This window comes from Liolophura sinensis, chromosome 2 (genome assembly GCF_032854445.1).
Source record: "Liolophura sinensis isolate JHLJ2023 chromosome 2, CUHK_Ljap_v2, whole genome shotgun sequence".
Lineage (NCBI taxonomy): Eukaryota > Metazoa > Mollusca > Polyplacophora > Chitonida > Chitonidae > Liolophura > Liolophura sinensis.
The window spans coordinates 20,887,756-20,905,756 of NC_088296.1; the positions used below are offsets into that span (position 1 = coordinate 20,887,756).

Below are 18,001 nucleotides of genomic sequence, written 5' to 3' on the forward strand. Positions count from 1 at the left end.
TGTAACTTTAGCTTATGGCAATGCAGATCATGCATTTGGTTCTAGACTGTAAAACCAACTGCATCCAATATTCTGTTCCTATATGGAGTGTTTCAGGAACGTCACGTACTCGTAGAATGACATGTTTACTACATTTTATGTATGTAGTTTTTGTCAGAAATACATTGCTGCGGTGCTGTACCATGTCATATTGCCAACATTTGCAAATTTTATCTCTAGTTTCACTTCAGTACGTACTTGTACCTGAGTTGGTGAACGTCAAACAAACCTAGATTCGAAGAGGGCTGGCCTAAAACATCTCAAAAGGGGGCTTTCTTCACATATTATCCGTGTATGAAAAAACGTCACATTAGATACACAGTCGCCACCTTTATTGACATCTGATTGTGTAGAAATTGTAGGGTGTCGACGACGAACATTTTATGTTTAAACACATACTCTCATTATAGCCTTCACAACCGTTAACTTACATGTATTAACGATTTCCTCGATATCTCGAATAAACTATAGGTAAAAAAGTAAATTATTTTTAAAGCGATCCCTCGTAGAGATTAGTCCTGTCCAGCCCTAAGTGAGAAGTGAGACAACATCGTGGAACCACCTTGGGCTGTTTTCCCTTCCACATTAAGCGCCTGTGTGTATTTTTCTGGGACTCCTTTTCGCCAAAGGAAGCGAAAAACATGGAAGTTACACACGCTTTGTTTCTGTCTGTTCTTGTGTTCTTCGTGGACAGCGTTACCGGAAATGGCTACATGATAGACCCTCCGGCGCGTGCCTCCATGTGGAGATTGGGATACGATACACCAATAAATTACGATGATATGAACATCAATTGTGGAGGGATATATGTAAGTATCATAATAAAATTATCTGAGACTGTAACATTTCATAGTTTTACTGAATTTGAAAATCAAACATAATCAATGATTAAAGGCAACGGTAGAAAAAATGTACAACCAACCACTCTCCAATGGTATAGATTGACGACACATGAAATATAGCCACACAAACCCAACCTAGCGGTATAAAGTCAGGCACATTACTACCCACAGTCTGTGGGAAATTTGTTTCAGCCCTTCAAAGGTGAGGTATGCTGTGGCTACAGCAGTTAAATGGTAAGCAGTTCTCTTGGGATATAAATTCTGAGTAGGGTCATACTTAGGCGACAAATTGCATAGAGAGTAAAATAAAACTAGAACAGACCTCGTGGCTCAGTTGGTTAGCGCGCTAGCGCAGGGTACCGACCCAGGAAGCCATCACCAATGCGGTCGCTGTGAGTTCAAGTCCAGCTCATGCTAGCTTCCTCTCCGGCCGTACGTGGGAAGGTCTGACAGCAACCTGCGGATGGTCGTGGGTTTCCTCCGGGCTGTGCCCGGTTTCCACCCACCATAATGCTGGCCGCCGTCGTATAAGTGAAATATTCTTGAGTACGGCGTTAAACACCAATCAAATAAATAAATAAATAAATAAACATTGTGATAGATTGCACGTGGTTAATGAAAAACGGCTTCTTATTAATCACCATTGTTCTAAAATGTAAAGGAACGAACCTCCGGTATGTTTAGTCCATCAGCTTAGTCCATCAGCAGAAGCCTGGTTTATGCAGGAATACAATATGATGAAAGCTGTACAGCACAAAGAGTGAAACCAGAGCAGACCCGACAGAGTGATAGCAGGCAAATCTTCACCTGTAAAAGGTGAAATACGTTCTCTGGTCAGTTTAACTAATATATCGCGAGACAATTACAAAATAAGCAGTTGTTGTCACCTCAGGTATACTTTATTTATTTAACTGATTGGTGTTTTACACCCTACCCAAGAACATTTCACTTATGCGACAGGGGCCATCATCACGGTGGGACGAAAACCAGGCAGAGCCCGGGAGAAACCCAAGCTCATCCACAGGTTGTTCTCAGACCTTCCCACGTATGACAGGAGAGAAAGCCAGCATGAGTTGGACTTGACCTCACAGCGACCGCATTGGTGAGTGCATTCTGGGTCATTGCGACCGTTTGGGATGCCTAATGGTCGCAGTGTCCGCCTCGAAGTCGAGAGACCTCGAATCAAACCCGGGCGGATCATACCAAAGACTTTAAAACTGGTACTTTTTGCTACTTGGCTTCGCGCTCAATACTAAGAGATTAGTAGAGCAAGGAAACGGGACTGTTTGGCCCGGTGTCACTATACTGTGACCGCGTGGGGTTTCATGCCTGGCGTCTTCGGCATGATACTTCCGTGGCGGCAGCACTTTAGCGGCAGCAATTTGGCGCCATGGACTCGCTCTGTCACAAGAAAACGGCGTAAAATATAAAGTCTTAACTATTGTGCGCCATTAGTTTTGTATTAGGCCAAGGCTGCCATAAAGATTTAAGTCTGGCCTGATTTTTAATTCAACCGGCCTCTGGTGAATGAACATAACTTAAGGAGACACCGTCGTGATATGACCTAAATAGTCAACGTAGTCAACCACTATCTGTCAGTTAAAGCCGACGGTAAAAAGCCAGGAAACACGTCCGCTTATTGCAAGGTCATGCATCCCTATGTTAATTTCATCAGAAATACAAAGTATATTTCCGATGACGTAATCTGAAAAAATTTATCTGTTAATTCAGGGTTTGGGTGACTTTGTTTAGGGGACAGCCTGCCATTTCCGAATATTCTCTACACTTCACGGAAAATATGAATAAAATACTGGGGTAATTATGAAATATAAAACATGTCTCTAAAAGTTAACATCTTTTTGATTCTTCATTTTCCATAAACCGGACTAATGTATCCTTAAAAACTTTGCATATGAAACTTTGTGTAGTAATAATGCGTTTGAAATGTTCTTATTTTCCCCACAGAAACACTGGGTTCAGAACAAGGGTATTTGTGGTGTCTGCGGCGACCCAATCGATGGCGAACGACGTCACGAAGCCGGTGGAGTGTACGCGACAGGGGTGATAACTCGTACCTACAAACAAGGGGGAGCAATTCCGATACGCGTGAATCTTACTTCCTCTCACGGAGGATGGTTCGAGTTCAGAATTTGTCCCAACAACGACGTCACAAAAGCAGTGACCCACGAATGTCTCGAGATGCATCTTCTTCGAATGGTTAACGAGCCGGATAAATCCCGATTTACCGATGTGCCGATGGGAGGGCTATCTAACCCTGCCTCAATTCTGATGGAATATCAGCTCCCGGCCGACTTGCAGTGTAGTCATTGCGTCCTGCAGTGGGTGTACAATACCGGTAAGTGGGTAGAAAAAATGATATGATTTCTTTAGTTGCCATCTTTGAAAGTCTAAACTGATACGGATCCATCGTCTGTCTCTTTTAACTTATCGCTTATATAACCAGCTTCCTGTAAAATTAGTCACAATAGCTTTTCGATCTGCCTTTCGTTAGTGGCACGTAACATCACAAGCTCTACAAGTGACGTTTTTTGCCTCGGGTGACGTCATAATTATTCATAATACAAGTTTGAATTCGTGGACAGTATTTTGTTTTACAACAACTTTGCCAGCATGCGGTTCAAACATACTCCAAGCAGTAATGCAGTCCATGCTACTGTTTGCGAACAGGCTACACTGTTTTCTTTATGACCGACTTCCCGAACATCCAACTTTCAGGACATACTGCCAGGAGATCATATACTTAAACAGATGAAATAAATTCCATTTTCTAAGATTCTAATACACTGTGTGAAGAAGTTCTCATGTAAAAGATGTACACATTCACTCTAGTGCTGTGATTTCTTTTAATATTTGCGTAACTCTGTCTATTTTTAGCCGTCGTCAGCCGTATATGGGAAGGTCTGTCAGCAAACTGCAGATGATCGTGGGTTGCTGATCTGCCCGGTTTCCACCCACCATAATGCTGGCCGCCGTCGTATAAGTGAAATATTCTTGGGTACAGCGTAAAACACCAATCAAACAAATAAATAAATAAATTTAAACATCTTTTCTAACTGTAGGAAATGCTGGCCGCTGTCGTATAAGTGAAATATTCTTGAGTACGGCGTTAAACACCAATCAGATAAAGAAATAAATAACGGTAAGAATACCGACTTAATCTGTTTTTTTTTTCTTTTAGGAAAAGATTGGGGATGTGATAAACAAGGGACATGCGCGATGGGACTGGGTAACCAAGAACAGTTCATTGGCTGCTCTGACATTGCCATTACTGTCAATGGAGCAGCACCTATTACCGTCTCATCCACCGTCTCATCCACGACAAAATCCACTGCCAAACCGCCACCCACTGTGACCAATGCATCAACAACGGCTAGCACCAGGTCAACTGCATCATCCAGTGTCTCCACGACGACCGTCAAACCGCCACGCACTGTGACCAATGCATCAACAACGGCTAGCACCAGGTCAACTGCATCATCCAGTGTCTCTACGACGACCGTCAAACCGCCACCCACTGTGACCAATGCATCAACAACGGCTAGCACCAGGTCAACTGCATCATCCAGGGTCTCCACGACGACCGTCAAACCGCCGCCACCTGTGACCAATGGATCAACAACGGTTAGCACCAGGTCAACTGCATCATCCAGAGTCTCCACGACGACCGTCAAACCGCCGCCACCTGTTCCGGTTACACCTTATCCTATAACTAGTACTCCATCAGGACCGCCCGTCGCAAGAAACGAGTGTCAGGCTAAGGGCGTTTTGAATGGGGTCTACGACGAATTCTGTCGCAATATGTGCTTTACTAAAGCGAATTGCCCAGAAGCATTTTGTAACGAAAAATGCCACCAGAGAGCTATGCAGCTAGACAGATGTAATAGTGATAGCTGCCCTCCTGGACGGTGAAAACAGCTTCTTGTAAATACAGCAAGCCCGAATACCATTTAAACTCAAACAAAGATATCAGAATCCGGCTGAAAACAATCTTCTGTAAAATATAAGTCTATTTATAATGAGCAGTAAACAATATACATCCGCTTTACTGTTAAAGCAGCAAATATTCTGATTGTCTAGAAGACCTAGCTGATTTCCCAGGAATGTCTTTAACCGAAAATTATTTCTTTGGTTGGAATAAACAATAACGAATAATCTATGCTGTACAAAACCAAAATACACTATTATGTGCTGAAAGATAAAGTTTTTTTTATCTAATTATCAACGATGGGTAAATATAATCTCAGCGTATTATCGCTACGGCTTTTCTCCTTCAGTGAGTGTAGAATCTCTCTCTATGAAATAATATAATCTATTAAATCTCTATCTTTGAAATAATTAAATCTATTAAATCTTTATCTATGAAATAATTAAATCTATATCTATGAAGTAATTTAATCTATTAAATCTCTATCTATAAAATAATTTAATCTATTAAATCTCTATCTATAAAATAATTTAATCTATTAAATCTCTATCTATAAAATGATTTAATGTATTAAATCTATGTCTATAAATTAATCTAGTCTATTAAATCTATATCTATAAAATGATTTAATCTAAAGCAATATCTAAACAGCACAATAATTACAACACACTCATTCTTGTGGAACCTTCTGCAACATCTGCTTTAACCCAGAGATTTATATTATTTATCTACCAGTAGAGTTACTTAAGCATTGTTAAGCATTGTTAAACACTTATGCTTTGCGACTATTCATCTTTTAAGCGCTTATGTCTTGTGACTAAACAACTTCTAAACGCTTATGTCTTGTGACTAAACATCTTTTAAGCACTTGTGTCTTGTGACTAAACATCTTTTAAGCACTTATGTCTTGTGGTTATACACCTTGAAACACTTATGTCTTGGGACTAAACATCTTTTAAACAGAAATTGTCTAAAATAACTCATTTGTGTATGCTTTAATAATATCTGTGAATAAATCACCTCGCCTATACGAGATTTTGTCTGCTGTTTTGTGCACATGTAAACATCATAGTTACAGGCAAAGAAAACACTAAACTGACGAACATAATATATGAAAGACCATTAAACACTGTCTAGGAAAAAAGTTTAATTTAAACGGAAAGTGAGACCGTATGTTTCCTTATTCGACCCTGAGTAACCATGTATCTATCACTTTCACTTTTGAAACAAACATAGAGCGTCCGCTTCGGGACCGGTAGATCCAGGATCAATCCAGGATCGAGTCACACCTAAGACTTTAAAAGAGGAAGTTGTAACCTACTCGCTTGGCGTTCAGCATGAAGGGGATAGTGCAACGACTGGTTGACCCGTATCAGTATAATGACTCAGGCGGGGCGGCTTACTTGACTTCGGTAAGTCGTCTCAGTGAAGCAGCACTAAATAAAAGAGCGGTGGAAATCCGTCCTGCAACAAGGAGGCACATTACACGTACATGCGCCCTAATGATTCCTTCGTCGTCATATGACTGAAAAATTGTTGAGTACGTTAAACCCCAAGCACTCACTCACTTGAAACAAACATTTAAGTACGAGTCTTGATTTTTTTCTTTTTTTTTTAATTATCCCTTTGAGCATCTTCAAAATGAATGAATACACCCTATATCCGGTATTAATGAACATTGGTTTCATCAAATGATGCCGAGTAAATCGGTTCCTCCAAGCCAGCCATGTGAACAATTCTTGAGAATCTGGTGGATATACCGTAATCACAAATCCTTTTCACAGATCGAGGCCACCGGGGCTCAGTTGGTTAGCGCGCTAGCGCGGCGAAGTGACCCAAGAGCCTTTCACCAATGAGATAGCTGTGTTCAATTCCAGTTTATGCTTTTGTTAGCTTGAAATAGTTTATCCAAATGTCCATTTGGTGATTGCATTTATAGCCCTAAATGTAGCTACATTTTAATTGCTGAAATCTAGTAATCTATTAATCCTGATTTGTCAAAAGACGAAAAGCTGATGTTACCTCACTGGTTTTAATACGGTGAAAAAAGGCCGCCACAGAATAGTTTCAAATCCGTTTGTCTAGATTAAAAAATATTCTAAAAATATATCAAACTATTTTCATGCACATTGTTTATTTTCTCTTTTATCTGACGTATTTCATGCTAGTGATATCTTTGCCCTTAAACGAACTTGATGAAAAAGTTATTTTACTTATTTATTTGATCGGTGTTTTAGGCCGTACTCAAGAATATTATACTTATACGACTTTGGCAGCCTTATGGTGGGTGGAAACCGGGCAGAGCCCGGGAGATACCCACTACCATCCGCAGGTTGCTGACAGACCTTCCCTCGTACGGCCGGAGAAGTAGCCAGCATGAGCTGGACTTGAACTCACAGCGACCGCATTGGTGAGAGGACCCTGGGTCATTACGCTGCGCTAACGCGCTAACCAACTGATCCACGGAGGCCCCCATGAAAAAATTAAACAACACCGGATGATTTACCGGATGATTTACCGGATGAAGATGGGTGAGTTGGGATCTAAATGGCATTTTTCTGACGTGTTTGGTAGTTTTATAAATCAACTTTTAACATTTAACCAAAAATTCTTATCCGAAGCTGTGTGTTTCACCATGATAGCGGACCCGGAAATACGATGTCGCGTTACTCGTACCTCAGGGTAATAGGGGAAAACATCAAAAAGGATTCCAGTGACGTCAGCGGAAACAGTTTTGTTCGCCGGCATATAGAAATAAGTCGTTCCAGATTGGTTAAATTTGTTAACATGGCGGTGCTTCCAATTTACTAAACGAGTGTCATTTTGCTTACTTCGAACTGCGATATATTTTTGTGGTGCAACACCACAAAAATAAAAGCCACGTTTTTAAAATTTGATACAGGATATCGTTACCGGTATATGCTTCATCTAGTGCTGACTTTTGTTCAAGCTTATGACACAGATAGAATACATAAGAAGTAAAACCAACAAGTTGAAGATCATTAGAATGACAATAATAAGCTGGCACACACTTACTTAGTGTCAGACCTTCTATGTTGGTCTTTTGTGTTTATTGCCCTTTGAAAATATCCATGACTTCCAAGTGTTAAATAACCTAATCCCGTCGGTGGATGATGTTGCAGTCTAAATGGATCGCGCCAAAGAAGTTGAAAACCAGCTTCGCACTTGCCAAATGTAAACACCACATGACACACAACTTATCAACCTCACTGTCTAGTACAATTATTTCGAAAATGGGATAAAAAAAAGAAAGGCTGAAATCTATACGACTGGACGTGTCTTTCTAGTTTCTAAACGCACTGATAGGAGTGACATAGCAGCTCAAATATCGCCCTGGAATGTCCGACGGACGCTGACAGACAATAATAAGAGAAGTATCTTAATGAAACTTCAGGTTGTCAACCGTGGAACAAACACTTCAGGCTGTCAACCGTGGAACAAACACTTCAGGCTGTCAAGCGGTGGAACAAACACTTCAGGCTGTCAAGCGATGGAACAAACACTTCAGGCTGTCAAGCGGTGGAACAAACACTTCAGGTTGTCATGCGGTAGAACACATACTTTAGGTTTTTAACCGGTGGAACAAAAGCTCCGGGATGTAATCCTAGAGCTGTCTTCCAATCTTAATCTTCACCACAGTTCTTACCTGTAACGGGATCAATGCAGTTTGCTGCACAGTTATTAACTTCAGCATAACGGCTAAAAACAGAAAGATTTTCCGGCCCAACTGCACTTAAATAACCTTTACAAATGGGATAGCATAAATGTCAGAGCGATAATCTGTCATCTCAGTAAAAAGCAATTATCTTCAATTACCACAGCCTCGCAACAACACAGCTTTTTCCACTTTACTTATTTAGTTACATATATTTGGTGAAAGAAATGAAATGAAATGAAACATTTACCCATGTAAAGTAGACATTGGTTACCTTAACACTATTATTTATTGCAGTTTGTAGACATCAAAGGGTTGTTATTTGAACAAAACCACTTCAGTTATTTATCTGTCTTAATGATTTATTTGTTTTATTTATTTGATTGGTGTTTTACACTATACTCCCGAATATACTCTCTTTACACTGATACGTAGATAAAGTTCCTGGCATATAAGGACACGGAGAAGGAAGTCATACGGCCTCTTGTTCTAAACGCATTTTGTAGAAAACCAATAAAAGCGGTAACGTTTTTCTGTCATCATGGTAAACTGAGGATTACATAAAAGACGATGAGTAGATAAATTACGTGACATAGCCTGCACGATATAGGATGCACGATATAGCCTACACGATATAGGCTGCACGGTATAGGCTGCACGGTTTAGGCTAAATTTGAGGATTAAATAGCTTGCACACTGACCTTCCCATGTACGACTGGAGAGGATGTCACCATATAAATTTATATATCGACTCTAGTTTCACCTGAATATTACAACTGGTCTATTGTTGAGCAGCAATGTCTTTAGGTTGACACATGATTCTGGTTTTCCTGTGCGTAAATCAGAGTATATTTTAGTCTTCCCAGCTAAATACCTGTGTCTATTCCTGCATCTAATAACCTGAAACGCGGTCTTTTCAAATGAACATGTAAAAACTGTGCGCTACAAAAATCGCGCATTAATTTCAACTTCATGTCAGTTAGTTACTCGTGAAGAATTTCATCCACGTCACATCTAACGCGTTATAATTGTAACCAACTCATCCACAGCAGACCGATACTGTTATTAGTTTAGTCAACTCTCATTCGGCATCATCCGGAAAGAATTGATCAAATCGTGAAACGAGTGGATTTCATGAAATCCGCAAGTTCATGAAGTCCGTACAATGTGCACAGCCACGAAGGCGACACACATAGTGCTTGAATACCTTAGCTTAAGTATTGGTGTTCTTTTTTTTAATGGACAGGAGGCATCCTTGGCTGAATGGGGAGCGCGCTAATGCAAAAGAGTAACAAGGGGGCCTCTCACCAATCCTTTCGTTCTGAGTTCAAATCCAACTCTCTCCGAAGGAGGGTATTAATTTAGGAAAGCCACTTAATTCAAAATGCCAGCTGATCAATTTCGTCAGTTGCGTTTGTGTTTGTGATTTTCTGTAGTTTGTTACCACCTTTAGGACAGAGAAGGGAGGTACAGGCAGAAGAAGCGATTTTAGACTTTTAGAAAATTTCAAACTTCTTTAACATTGCTATTTATTGCGTAACAAAGATCAAAATATTGCTTGACAACGTAAATTCTGGGTAAACTATTGTAAAACAAATTTCAGCTAAAATAACAGAAAGGAACTTACCAATTTGAATGGTTGAAATTTGCTTTCAGACTAAGATAACTTCGTGACCTCGGGGCCAGATTTTTTTTTAATTCTGAAGATTCCGAGGGATTAATGTGGATTAATTTTTTGATGTAAGACCCGATGTATATTATGAGATTTATAAATATATGTACAAGTGGTAGCTTTACCGATGTTCTGTACCACTTCATGTTCTGTCAAATCAGGTGGCATAGTTTAAATAATTACCTGCAATCCTCAGACCTACATGCTATTTTAAGAGACATTTTCGATTATCCATAAAAAAGATGAGCTGTCAAATATTTTACCTTGAACTGACCTTTTCATCGTTAAACAAGTTAACATGCAATGTGCTGAAACGATATGAGATTTTCAAAGAAGTCATGCAAACCGGATGTACACTGGGGACAGGTAACTGAGCGATCTTTTCAGCAGAAAGTCCACATAATAAGTGAGGACAATATCCTGTCACATGACACATGCCACGGACTCATTTTGAGTTTGTATATATAGTATTTAAGAAAATAAAAGGCCAAAAATACGAACACCCTTGAATGTTTGCATAACGGTAAAAGTGTGACTAAGGATTCGTGCATGGTTTGGCGATCATACATTAAGCTATTTGCCTATGATACATTCGTTCACAATAAGCATTTAAAATTTGTTTGAAGATATGTGGTCACATCCAGTTTCATCCTTTACCTTTGAAATCAGTGAAATGATTCACAGTATATTTGGTTTGGGGATTCCTCTTCAGGTTCTACCCCCAATCCGTATGTGGAAAAACCATTTATGAGAGATCATGAATAAGGATTTGACTATCATGTTTTATTCTGTGATCAAGCAGTGTGTTTCCTCGAATGGGATACATCCTTGAAGGTGTATAATAACCGTCTAGGTGTGTGTAAATATGAAATATAAAAAGATATTGTCCCATCGAAATGGATCCGCCTGAAAAACATATGGGACTGTGGGTGTTAATCGTGTAAATGGTTCTAAAGTAAATCTAAAGAAAATCTGGTGTTACCGTTCTTGCGTGATCAGTACTAGTTTCCTGGCTTCACAACTGTTACGCGCATAGCTTCATTTCGCAAGTGTTCTTTATAGAATTTCCCTCTCAGGATGGTCCATCTGCTTCGAGAAATTGCGTGCGTTGTTCTCGCAACTGCCATGACGTGTTTACCTCCGGTGTCTTCGCACGGCTATATGACAGAACCGCCAGCTCGCTCTTCCATGTGGACGCTGGGATACAATACCCCGGCTAATTACGATCATCATGCCCTTAACTGTGGTGGTTTGCCAGTAAGTAGGTATTACTTCCTCCAAGGAGACTGTGGTTTTGTCGACCTTAATTTGTCAGAGTATCTGTCATTAACTTTACTAGAAAAGTTATGGACGGATTCGGTTGAAGTTTTGCATACAGGACAGCCCAAGGGCAAACATCTGGGCCCAGATGTTATTGGCTAATACTGGTATTAAGTCATCTTTATTCTTAAAATTTTGGCCAAACCCTCCGCCAATATGTAATTGTCCACAGTAAAAAATATAATAGAAGCAGACTTAGTTCACATTTAATATACTGTTACTCCATTATTCCATTATTTCCATTATTTTTTAACTATGCTCAAAACTGAATACTTGGTTTAAGTTAAATCTGGTAATACGTGTTAAAAGAGCTCTGAACAACTGGGCCCAGTTAATTACATGTCGGCTGAAGCCTGAATCTAAGTTGGGATCTAACTAAGTTAAGTTTTATACATTGTTCGCCACAGCGAGATGCAATGTCTTTACAAATGTACTGTCCTTTTTAAGGGGGGATCATTGTATTTACTTATGAAGGAGGTCTGCTCTGTTGGAATGTGTATTTCATTACATAAGTGGTTATTAACTACCGAGGGGGCTATTATTATAGAGGTTATTCCTTATGCGATATATAATGGGGCGGCTTACTTGCCTTCTGTAAGTCGTCTCAGTGAAGCAGCACTAAATAAAAGAGCGGTGGAAATCCGTCCTGCAACAAGGACATTACACGTACATGCACCCTAAGGATTCCTTCGTCGTCATATGACTAAAAAATTGTTGAGTACGACGTTAAACCCCAAGCACTCACTCACTCACCTTATGCGAGAATTTATTCATTTTGTTGGCGGTTTTCTCAGTGAAGGTTTTACGATAAAGAGGGTTATCGATTCAATTGAGGCTACTCAATATTATTTTGCCAAAAAATCCCGTCTACGAAACATCAGTTTAACCCGTGAAAACAAAGTATCAATTCAACGTCATGTTCGTTTGAAGGAAACTTTACATTCTCGTATTTTCTGGCAGTAATTTATGTTTGTTGACATCTTGGTTCTAAATATTTATTTATTTTGTTTCGTTTATTGAATTCTTTCATGCCGCACTCAAGACTTTTATACGACATCGATCATCATTATAAGGTGGAAAGAAGACATTGATCTAAAAAGATTTAAGCCTTTTTTAAAGATGATAATTTGCAATTGAATTCCTTAATTCGATTAAAAGAAATTCCGAGTAATCGCAAGGGGCGTGTCTTATCTGTTGCAGCACTTAATAAAGTTGGAGGGTAAATGTGGTTTGTGCGGTGATCCTTTCGACGGACCACGTGAAAACGAGGCTGGTGGAAAGTTTGCCAACGGTATCATCACCAGGACGTACGAACAAGGGGAGATAATAGAAATAGTTGTCAATCTGACGGCTACTCATGGTGGGTACTTTGAGTTCAAGCTGTGTGCCAACAATGATGCCCATACACCTATCACACAGGAATGTCTGGACCAGCATCTGTTAACAAGGGCAGACAACCCTGGAGAAACACGTTACTCCGATATCCCGGAAGGAAGATACGTTAACGGTCTGCCAACGCCCTATGTTGCACGCATAAAATATAAGCTACCAGACGATCTCACATGTCAGCAGTGTGTTCTACAGTGGAGATATATCACAGGTAAGAATAAACGTTCAGCGTGTGAATAAGTGGTATTGGGCAGTTGCGGACATACCGCGAGAACCAGGGTATTTTCGTCAGTTTCCCTCACGAAAGTTACATCGTTTGCCTTGTACGTGTATTCTTTATTTTGATACCGACGCATTCAAGTTTAAAAATTCAGAGCGTACTTTATAAACATATACAAGACAGACGGATGATTTATCTTCCGATATGGGTTAATAACTGTTGATATCACTCGTCTCAAAAGGAAAAATCCAGAGTTAAGAGACAAGCGGTAACGCATCATGCATGAGTTACGCTGATTCTCCCGCGAGATTTCGGCGTAAGTGAAATAATGCTTGTCTAATGTTTGCAAATAATCTATAGATATGTTTTGAAGTCTATGAACATATGAGGTATACAATGGACACCGTAATATTGAAATACCTCGACTGCTTACAAGCATATTGTTCGCTTATTCCATCCATGCTAGTAAAAGTTGCAAATGATTTTCAAAACTTTTTTTGCTGTTTTGCAGTGTGCATTAGAGATGCAGTACACAAGTAGACGCTGTAAATTCGAGAAATTTTACCGTAATATCTACGACCTATTTCTTCAAAATTATTCTATCTGGCAGTTTTTGTTTCCCAGAAAGTCGCACAACTCTGTGTACTTGAAACGAGCATTGAAATGTTTTTCATATGAAAAGATAATGTAGATCATGTTCGACCCCTACAATGCAAAACCACACACTTTGTAGAATGTGCCGAAAATACGTATATCGGTGATGAGCTTTGGAAGTGGCCATTCACACAAGCTAGAACAAGAAATCATCTAGGTTTTCATCTAGGTGGAAATTTCCAATTAGAAATCAATCAATTTTGTTTCCAACTTTGTTAATGTTGTAGCACATAACCCTGGTTTGCCCTATCAAGAGGAGTTCTTTGGATGCTCTGATATATCTATACGTGGGGCAGGAGTTTCTGTCCCCGCCACTACAAGCAGAAGAACTACAACAACAACAGCAGCAACAACAGCAGTCACAACAACAACTACTACAACAACTACAACCAAAGTACCAACGACAACTTCCACAACATCAACACCAATCAGCACGACAGTGGCCACCCAAACGACTTCCCGTAAAACTACTGTTTCGTCTCCTCGAATTTCCACCACGAAATCCACAAGAAAGACATCTACAACGCACCCAACGATGTTGTCGTTTGACGAATTATACCAGCGTTGCCATGGTAAAGACGTTCTACAGGAAACCTTTACGTCCACGTGTAGAGATTTGTGCGTTCAACCCTCTGGTTGTCCAAAAACTTTTTGTAACCAGTACTGCGTGTTATTAGTAGCCCATGCTACACCATGATTGGCACTTCGATTGTATCGATATGTGCAACTGTGGATTTCACAGACTTTTACGAATAAAGTGAAAAAAAACATAAATTGCAAATATTAGGACGCCAATTTTTCGTGATAAACTGTTGAACTATCACTCATACAGTTTACCCATAATAGTTTGAATTGCTGATTATAAAGAAAACAGATTTGTTTTCTCAAAACGCCTCGAAACAACCATATCAAGGTTTACGAATAAATACACGTGTACCTGTTTGTATAAGTCTTATGATAGTGTAATAAAGTTCAGTGCTTGATTTTAAATTTACGTCTGCTTCGTCCATCATACTTCTTGGCGTTCAACATGAAGGGGATAGTACACCTACTGGCTGACCCGTGCCAGTATAATGGCTCGAACGGGGAGGCTACTTGCCTTTGGTTAGGCGTCTCAGTGAAGCAGCACTAGATAAAAGAGAGGTGGAAATCCGTCCTGCGACTCGGAGGTACATTACATGCACTCTGAGTATTCCTTTGTCATCATATGACTGAAAAATTGTTAAGTACGACGTTAAACCCCAAGCACTCACTCACTCACTCACTATCATCATACTTCAATAACATGTCAGGCTTTCTTCTCGAAGATGTGTTTACTAGTTTCCCGCAGAAGGTGGTTTCTTGCTGAAAGATGTAAGGCCGGAGAAAATCTGGCAATGTAGCAAATAACGAATATTATAAGTTGAGCAACACATAACACATGGCCCTAATTACTATTTCTTTTGAATCCATTTAGTCTCTATAAATATATATCTCCTTTTTAAATAGAATCGTCTAAGAAGACATTCATGTCCAACATGCACAACTAAGATGAACATAAGCCTCAAGAGATCTATCAAAGTGTATGACACAAATAATTTGGACGGATTTATATGCATGTGTGCATATTCTACTGCACGAAAACTGAGGAAGCTTCTTTAAATAAATTCATTTTAAGAAAATGGTTTGATAGTAGGGCCTGAAAGAGGAAGTATGAGGTTGTAATGTTGAAAAACGCCGAACATATCCACGGAGTTTGCAGATGTGTAGGGGAGGTAACTCCGTCACGAAATGTTTTTTGTATGAGTTAGTTCATAAACTCATCAACATAAAAAATTATCAGTCCTCAGAGTTCAGATAAGCTTCGTGCCTAAGTTATACATCCTTAAATGCATTTCAGGTGCCGTTAAAGCGACGAATTCTAGTAAAGTAGTCGATACCATCAAGATATTAAAATTGTTCTTGTGAGAAATGGTTAAATTAACAAGACAAAGTTTTATTTATCTATTTAATTGATTTTTGTTTCGGCCCATACTCAAGAATATTTCCGTTATGCCGCAGCTGTCAAAATTGTGATGAGAGAAAACCGGACAGAACCCAGGAGAAACCCATAGCCATCCGCAGATTGCTGGCAGGCCATATAAAGTATCTCTTACGTAAAATTGTTTCTGGCACGAAAAAGAAAAAAAACACTCATCTGCTGTCAGATTTGTCAAAAGCCTCACTAGTCTGAAAGGCGGGTAGATCTAAAATTAATTTTCCAGCAAGTGGCATTGAGGCCCATGGCATACTGGTGGAAAACGAATGATTTCAAACGACGTTCACGTAAGACCAACCAACCATTCAATCTAGCAGTCGACGGCTCCATTGCACAGAGACCACTGACATACAGCGGGATGATATCGATGAGGCATGTACAAGGCCGGGGTTGAACCCAGGCCTCGTGTGTTCCAGCGCTTGAAAGACAAACATCTTAACCACACAGTCATGACCTGTACTAGAAAGTTTTTGAGATGGACAACTTAGAGATGTGGAAACTGCAGTGATGTTGGTGATTGAACCTGGAAATAATCACCCAAAACCCTTGAGACTTGTTTCTCTTTTTCCTTTATTTATTTATTTATTTATTTATTTATTTATTTTCATCATTTTACGGTTTTTATATTGCCATGTATCATAAACTGAGTATGTACCACTATACATCCTCAATAAATGTCGACATGATGGCTAAACGTCAGACGTTAAACACACGTTACAGCACTTTAAAAAACGGAGTATTTCTTCCCCACGCAATGGCGATTAGGCTCCAAGCTGGTTATACTATCATTTGCGTATAATGAATGAGTACTACGTCATCAGTTTGCCCACAAAACGTCATCACAAAGGCAGAAATGAACAACAGCTTACTCAGCTCAGGCCCGAAAAACACCAGGCAGGAAACGTTCGCCAATCTTGTATATCTTCTGTTGCAAATGGGTTTAAAAATACTAGCTAACACTATTCCACTGAATATTAACGCCATGAATCCATAAATTTATAAAAGAGCTTGTATAAAACTATAAGGCGTGAACACTACTGTTAAATACAAACATGGTCTGTTTTTACGTGTATAAAACTGTGCATTAAACGCTGGCAAAAGTAGTCTTTTTTACATATATATATACAGCGAGTCCAGTTTTTAAATTGGCAAAGCTATGTGGCACTAATAACAATAGGCCTATGTACGCACTGCAACGAAACATACACGCGATCAGCTCTTACATTTGGGAAGCTGTGTATACAACACTAAAATAAATTTAAACTTTACAACTGTGTACAATATAACCGATTTTTACATTTGGGAAGCTGTGTATGACAAACTAAGGTACGTGTAAACTATACAATTATATATAACATAACCGATTCTTACATTTGGGAGGCTATGTATGAAAAACTAAGGTACGTGTAAACTATACAATTATATATAACATAACCGATTTTTACATTTGGGAAGCTGTGTATGAAAAACTAAGGTATGTGTAAACTATACAATTATATATAACATAACCGATTTTTACATTTGGGAAGCTGTGTATGAAAAACTAAGGTATGTGTAAACTATACAATTGTATATAACATAACCGATTCTTACATTTGGGAGGCTATGTATGAAAAACTAAGGTACGTGTAAACTATACAATTATATATAACATAACCGATTTTTACATTTGGGAAGCTGTGTATGAAAAACTAAGGTACGTGTAAACTATACAATTGTATATAACATAACCGATTTTTACATTTGGGAAGCTGTGTATGAAAAACTAAGGTACGTCTAAACTATACAATTGTATATAACATAACCGATTTTTACATTTGGGAGGCTATGTATGAAAAACTAAGGTAAGTTCAAACTTTACAATTATGTATAACACAACTGATTTTTAGATTTGGATAGCTGTGTATGAAAAACTAAGTGTAAACCTATACGTGTTAGATTTACATCTAAAAAGAAACACACGATCAGTTCTTACACATCTTGAAGTATGTGCCCAACATAAAAATGATTGAACTGTTAACCACTAAGTATAAACGAAAAATAATCATATTTGTGTATAAAAATATTTGTGTACTACTAATAATAATGAAAACACAAATGGCAAAATAATTAATGTCAGCATCTAATAGCGAACAAAAGTTAAAACACAATCTCGAACTACAGACATTGCACTGAGAATAACTATATAATACGTAATGGCAAATATGAAACCTGAAAGTAAATTAC

The 18,001-nt window shown here is 39.0% G+C and overlaps 2 protein-coding genes across 2 annotated transcripts; both read left to right on the forward strand.

Moving 5' to 3' along the window:
* The first annotated feature begins 475 nt into the window (after positions 1–475).
* LOC135463138 (uncharacterized) lies at positions 476–5,266 on the forward strand. Its single transcript, XM_064740455.1, has 3 exons — positions 476–848; positions 2,847–3,237; positions 4,081–5,266. The coding sequence occupies exons 1-3, from the start codon at positions 681–683 to the stop codon at positions 4,809–4,811; spliced, it is 1,290 nt and encodes a 429-aa protein (XP_064596525.1). The 5' UTR covers positions 476–680; the 3' UTR covers positions 4,812–5,266.
* A 5,878-nt stretch (positions 5,267–11,144) lies between these two features.
* Positions 11,145–14,731, forward strand: LOC135463156 (uncharacterized). Its single transcript, XM_064740474.1, has 3 exons — positions 11,145–11,432; positions 12,696–13,095; positions 13,986–14,731. Exons 1-3 carry the CDS (start codon positions 11,253–11,255, stop codon positions 14,453–14,455), a joined length of 1,050 nt encoding a protein of 349 aa, XP_064596544.1. The 5' UTR covers positions 11,145–11,252; the 3' UTR covers positions 14,456–14,731.
* Positions 14,732–18,001: the final 3,270 nt, after the last annotated feature.

What these genes read in the sequence shown, in the direction of transcription:
- LOC135463138 (XM_064740455.1), top strand. Translation starts at nt 681, where the DNA reads ATGGAAGTTACACACGCTTTGTTTCTGTCTGTTCTTGTGTTCTTCGTG. An exon ending in TCAATTGTGGAGGGATATAT is followed by an intron (nt 849 to 2,846) that starts GTAAGTATCATA and finishes TTTTCCCCACAG; the next exon opens with AAACACTGGGTTCAGAACAA. An exon ending in GCAGTGGGTGTACAATACCG is followed by an intron (nt 3,238 to 4,080) that starts GTAAGTGGGTAG and finishes TTTTTCTTTTAG; the next exon opens with GAAAAGATTGGGGATGTGAT.
- LOC135463156 (XM_064740474.1), top strand. Translation starts at nt 11,253, where the DNA reads ATGGTCCATCTGCTTCGAGAAATTGCGTGCGTTGTTCTCGCAACTGCC. An exon ending in TTAACTGTGGTGGTTTGCCA is followed by an intron (nt 11,433 to 12,695) that starts GTAAGTAGGTAT and finishes TATCTGTTGCAG; the next exon opens with CACTTAATAAAGTTGGAGGG. An exon ending in ACAGTGGAGATATATCACAG is followed by an intron (nt 13,096 to 13,985) that starts GTAAGAATAAAC and finishes TTAATGTTGTAG; the next exon opens with CACATAACCCTGGTTTGCCC.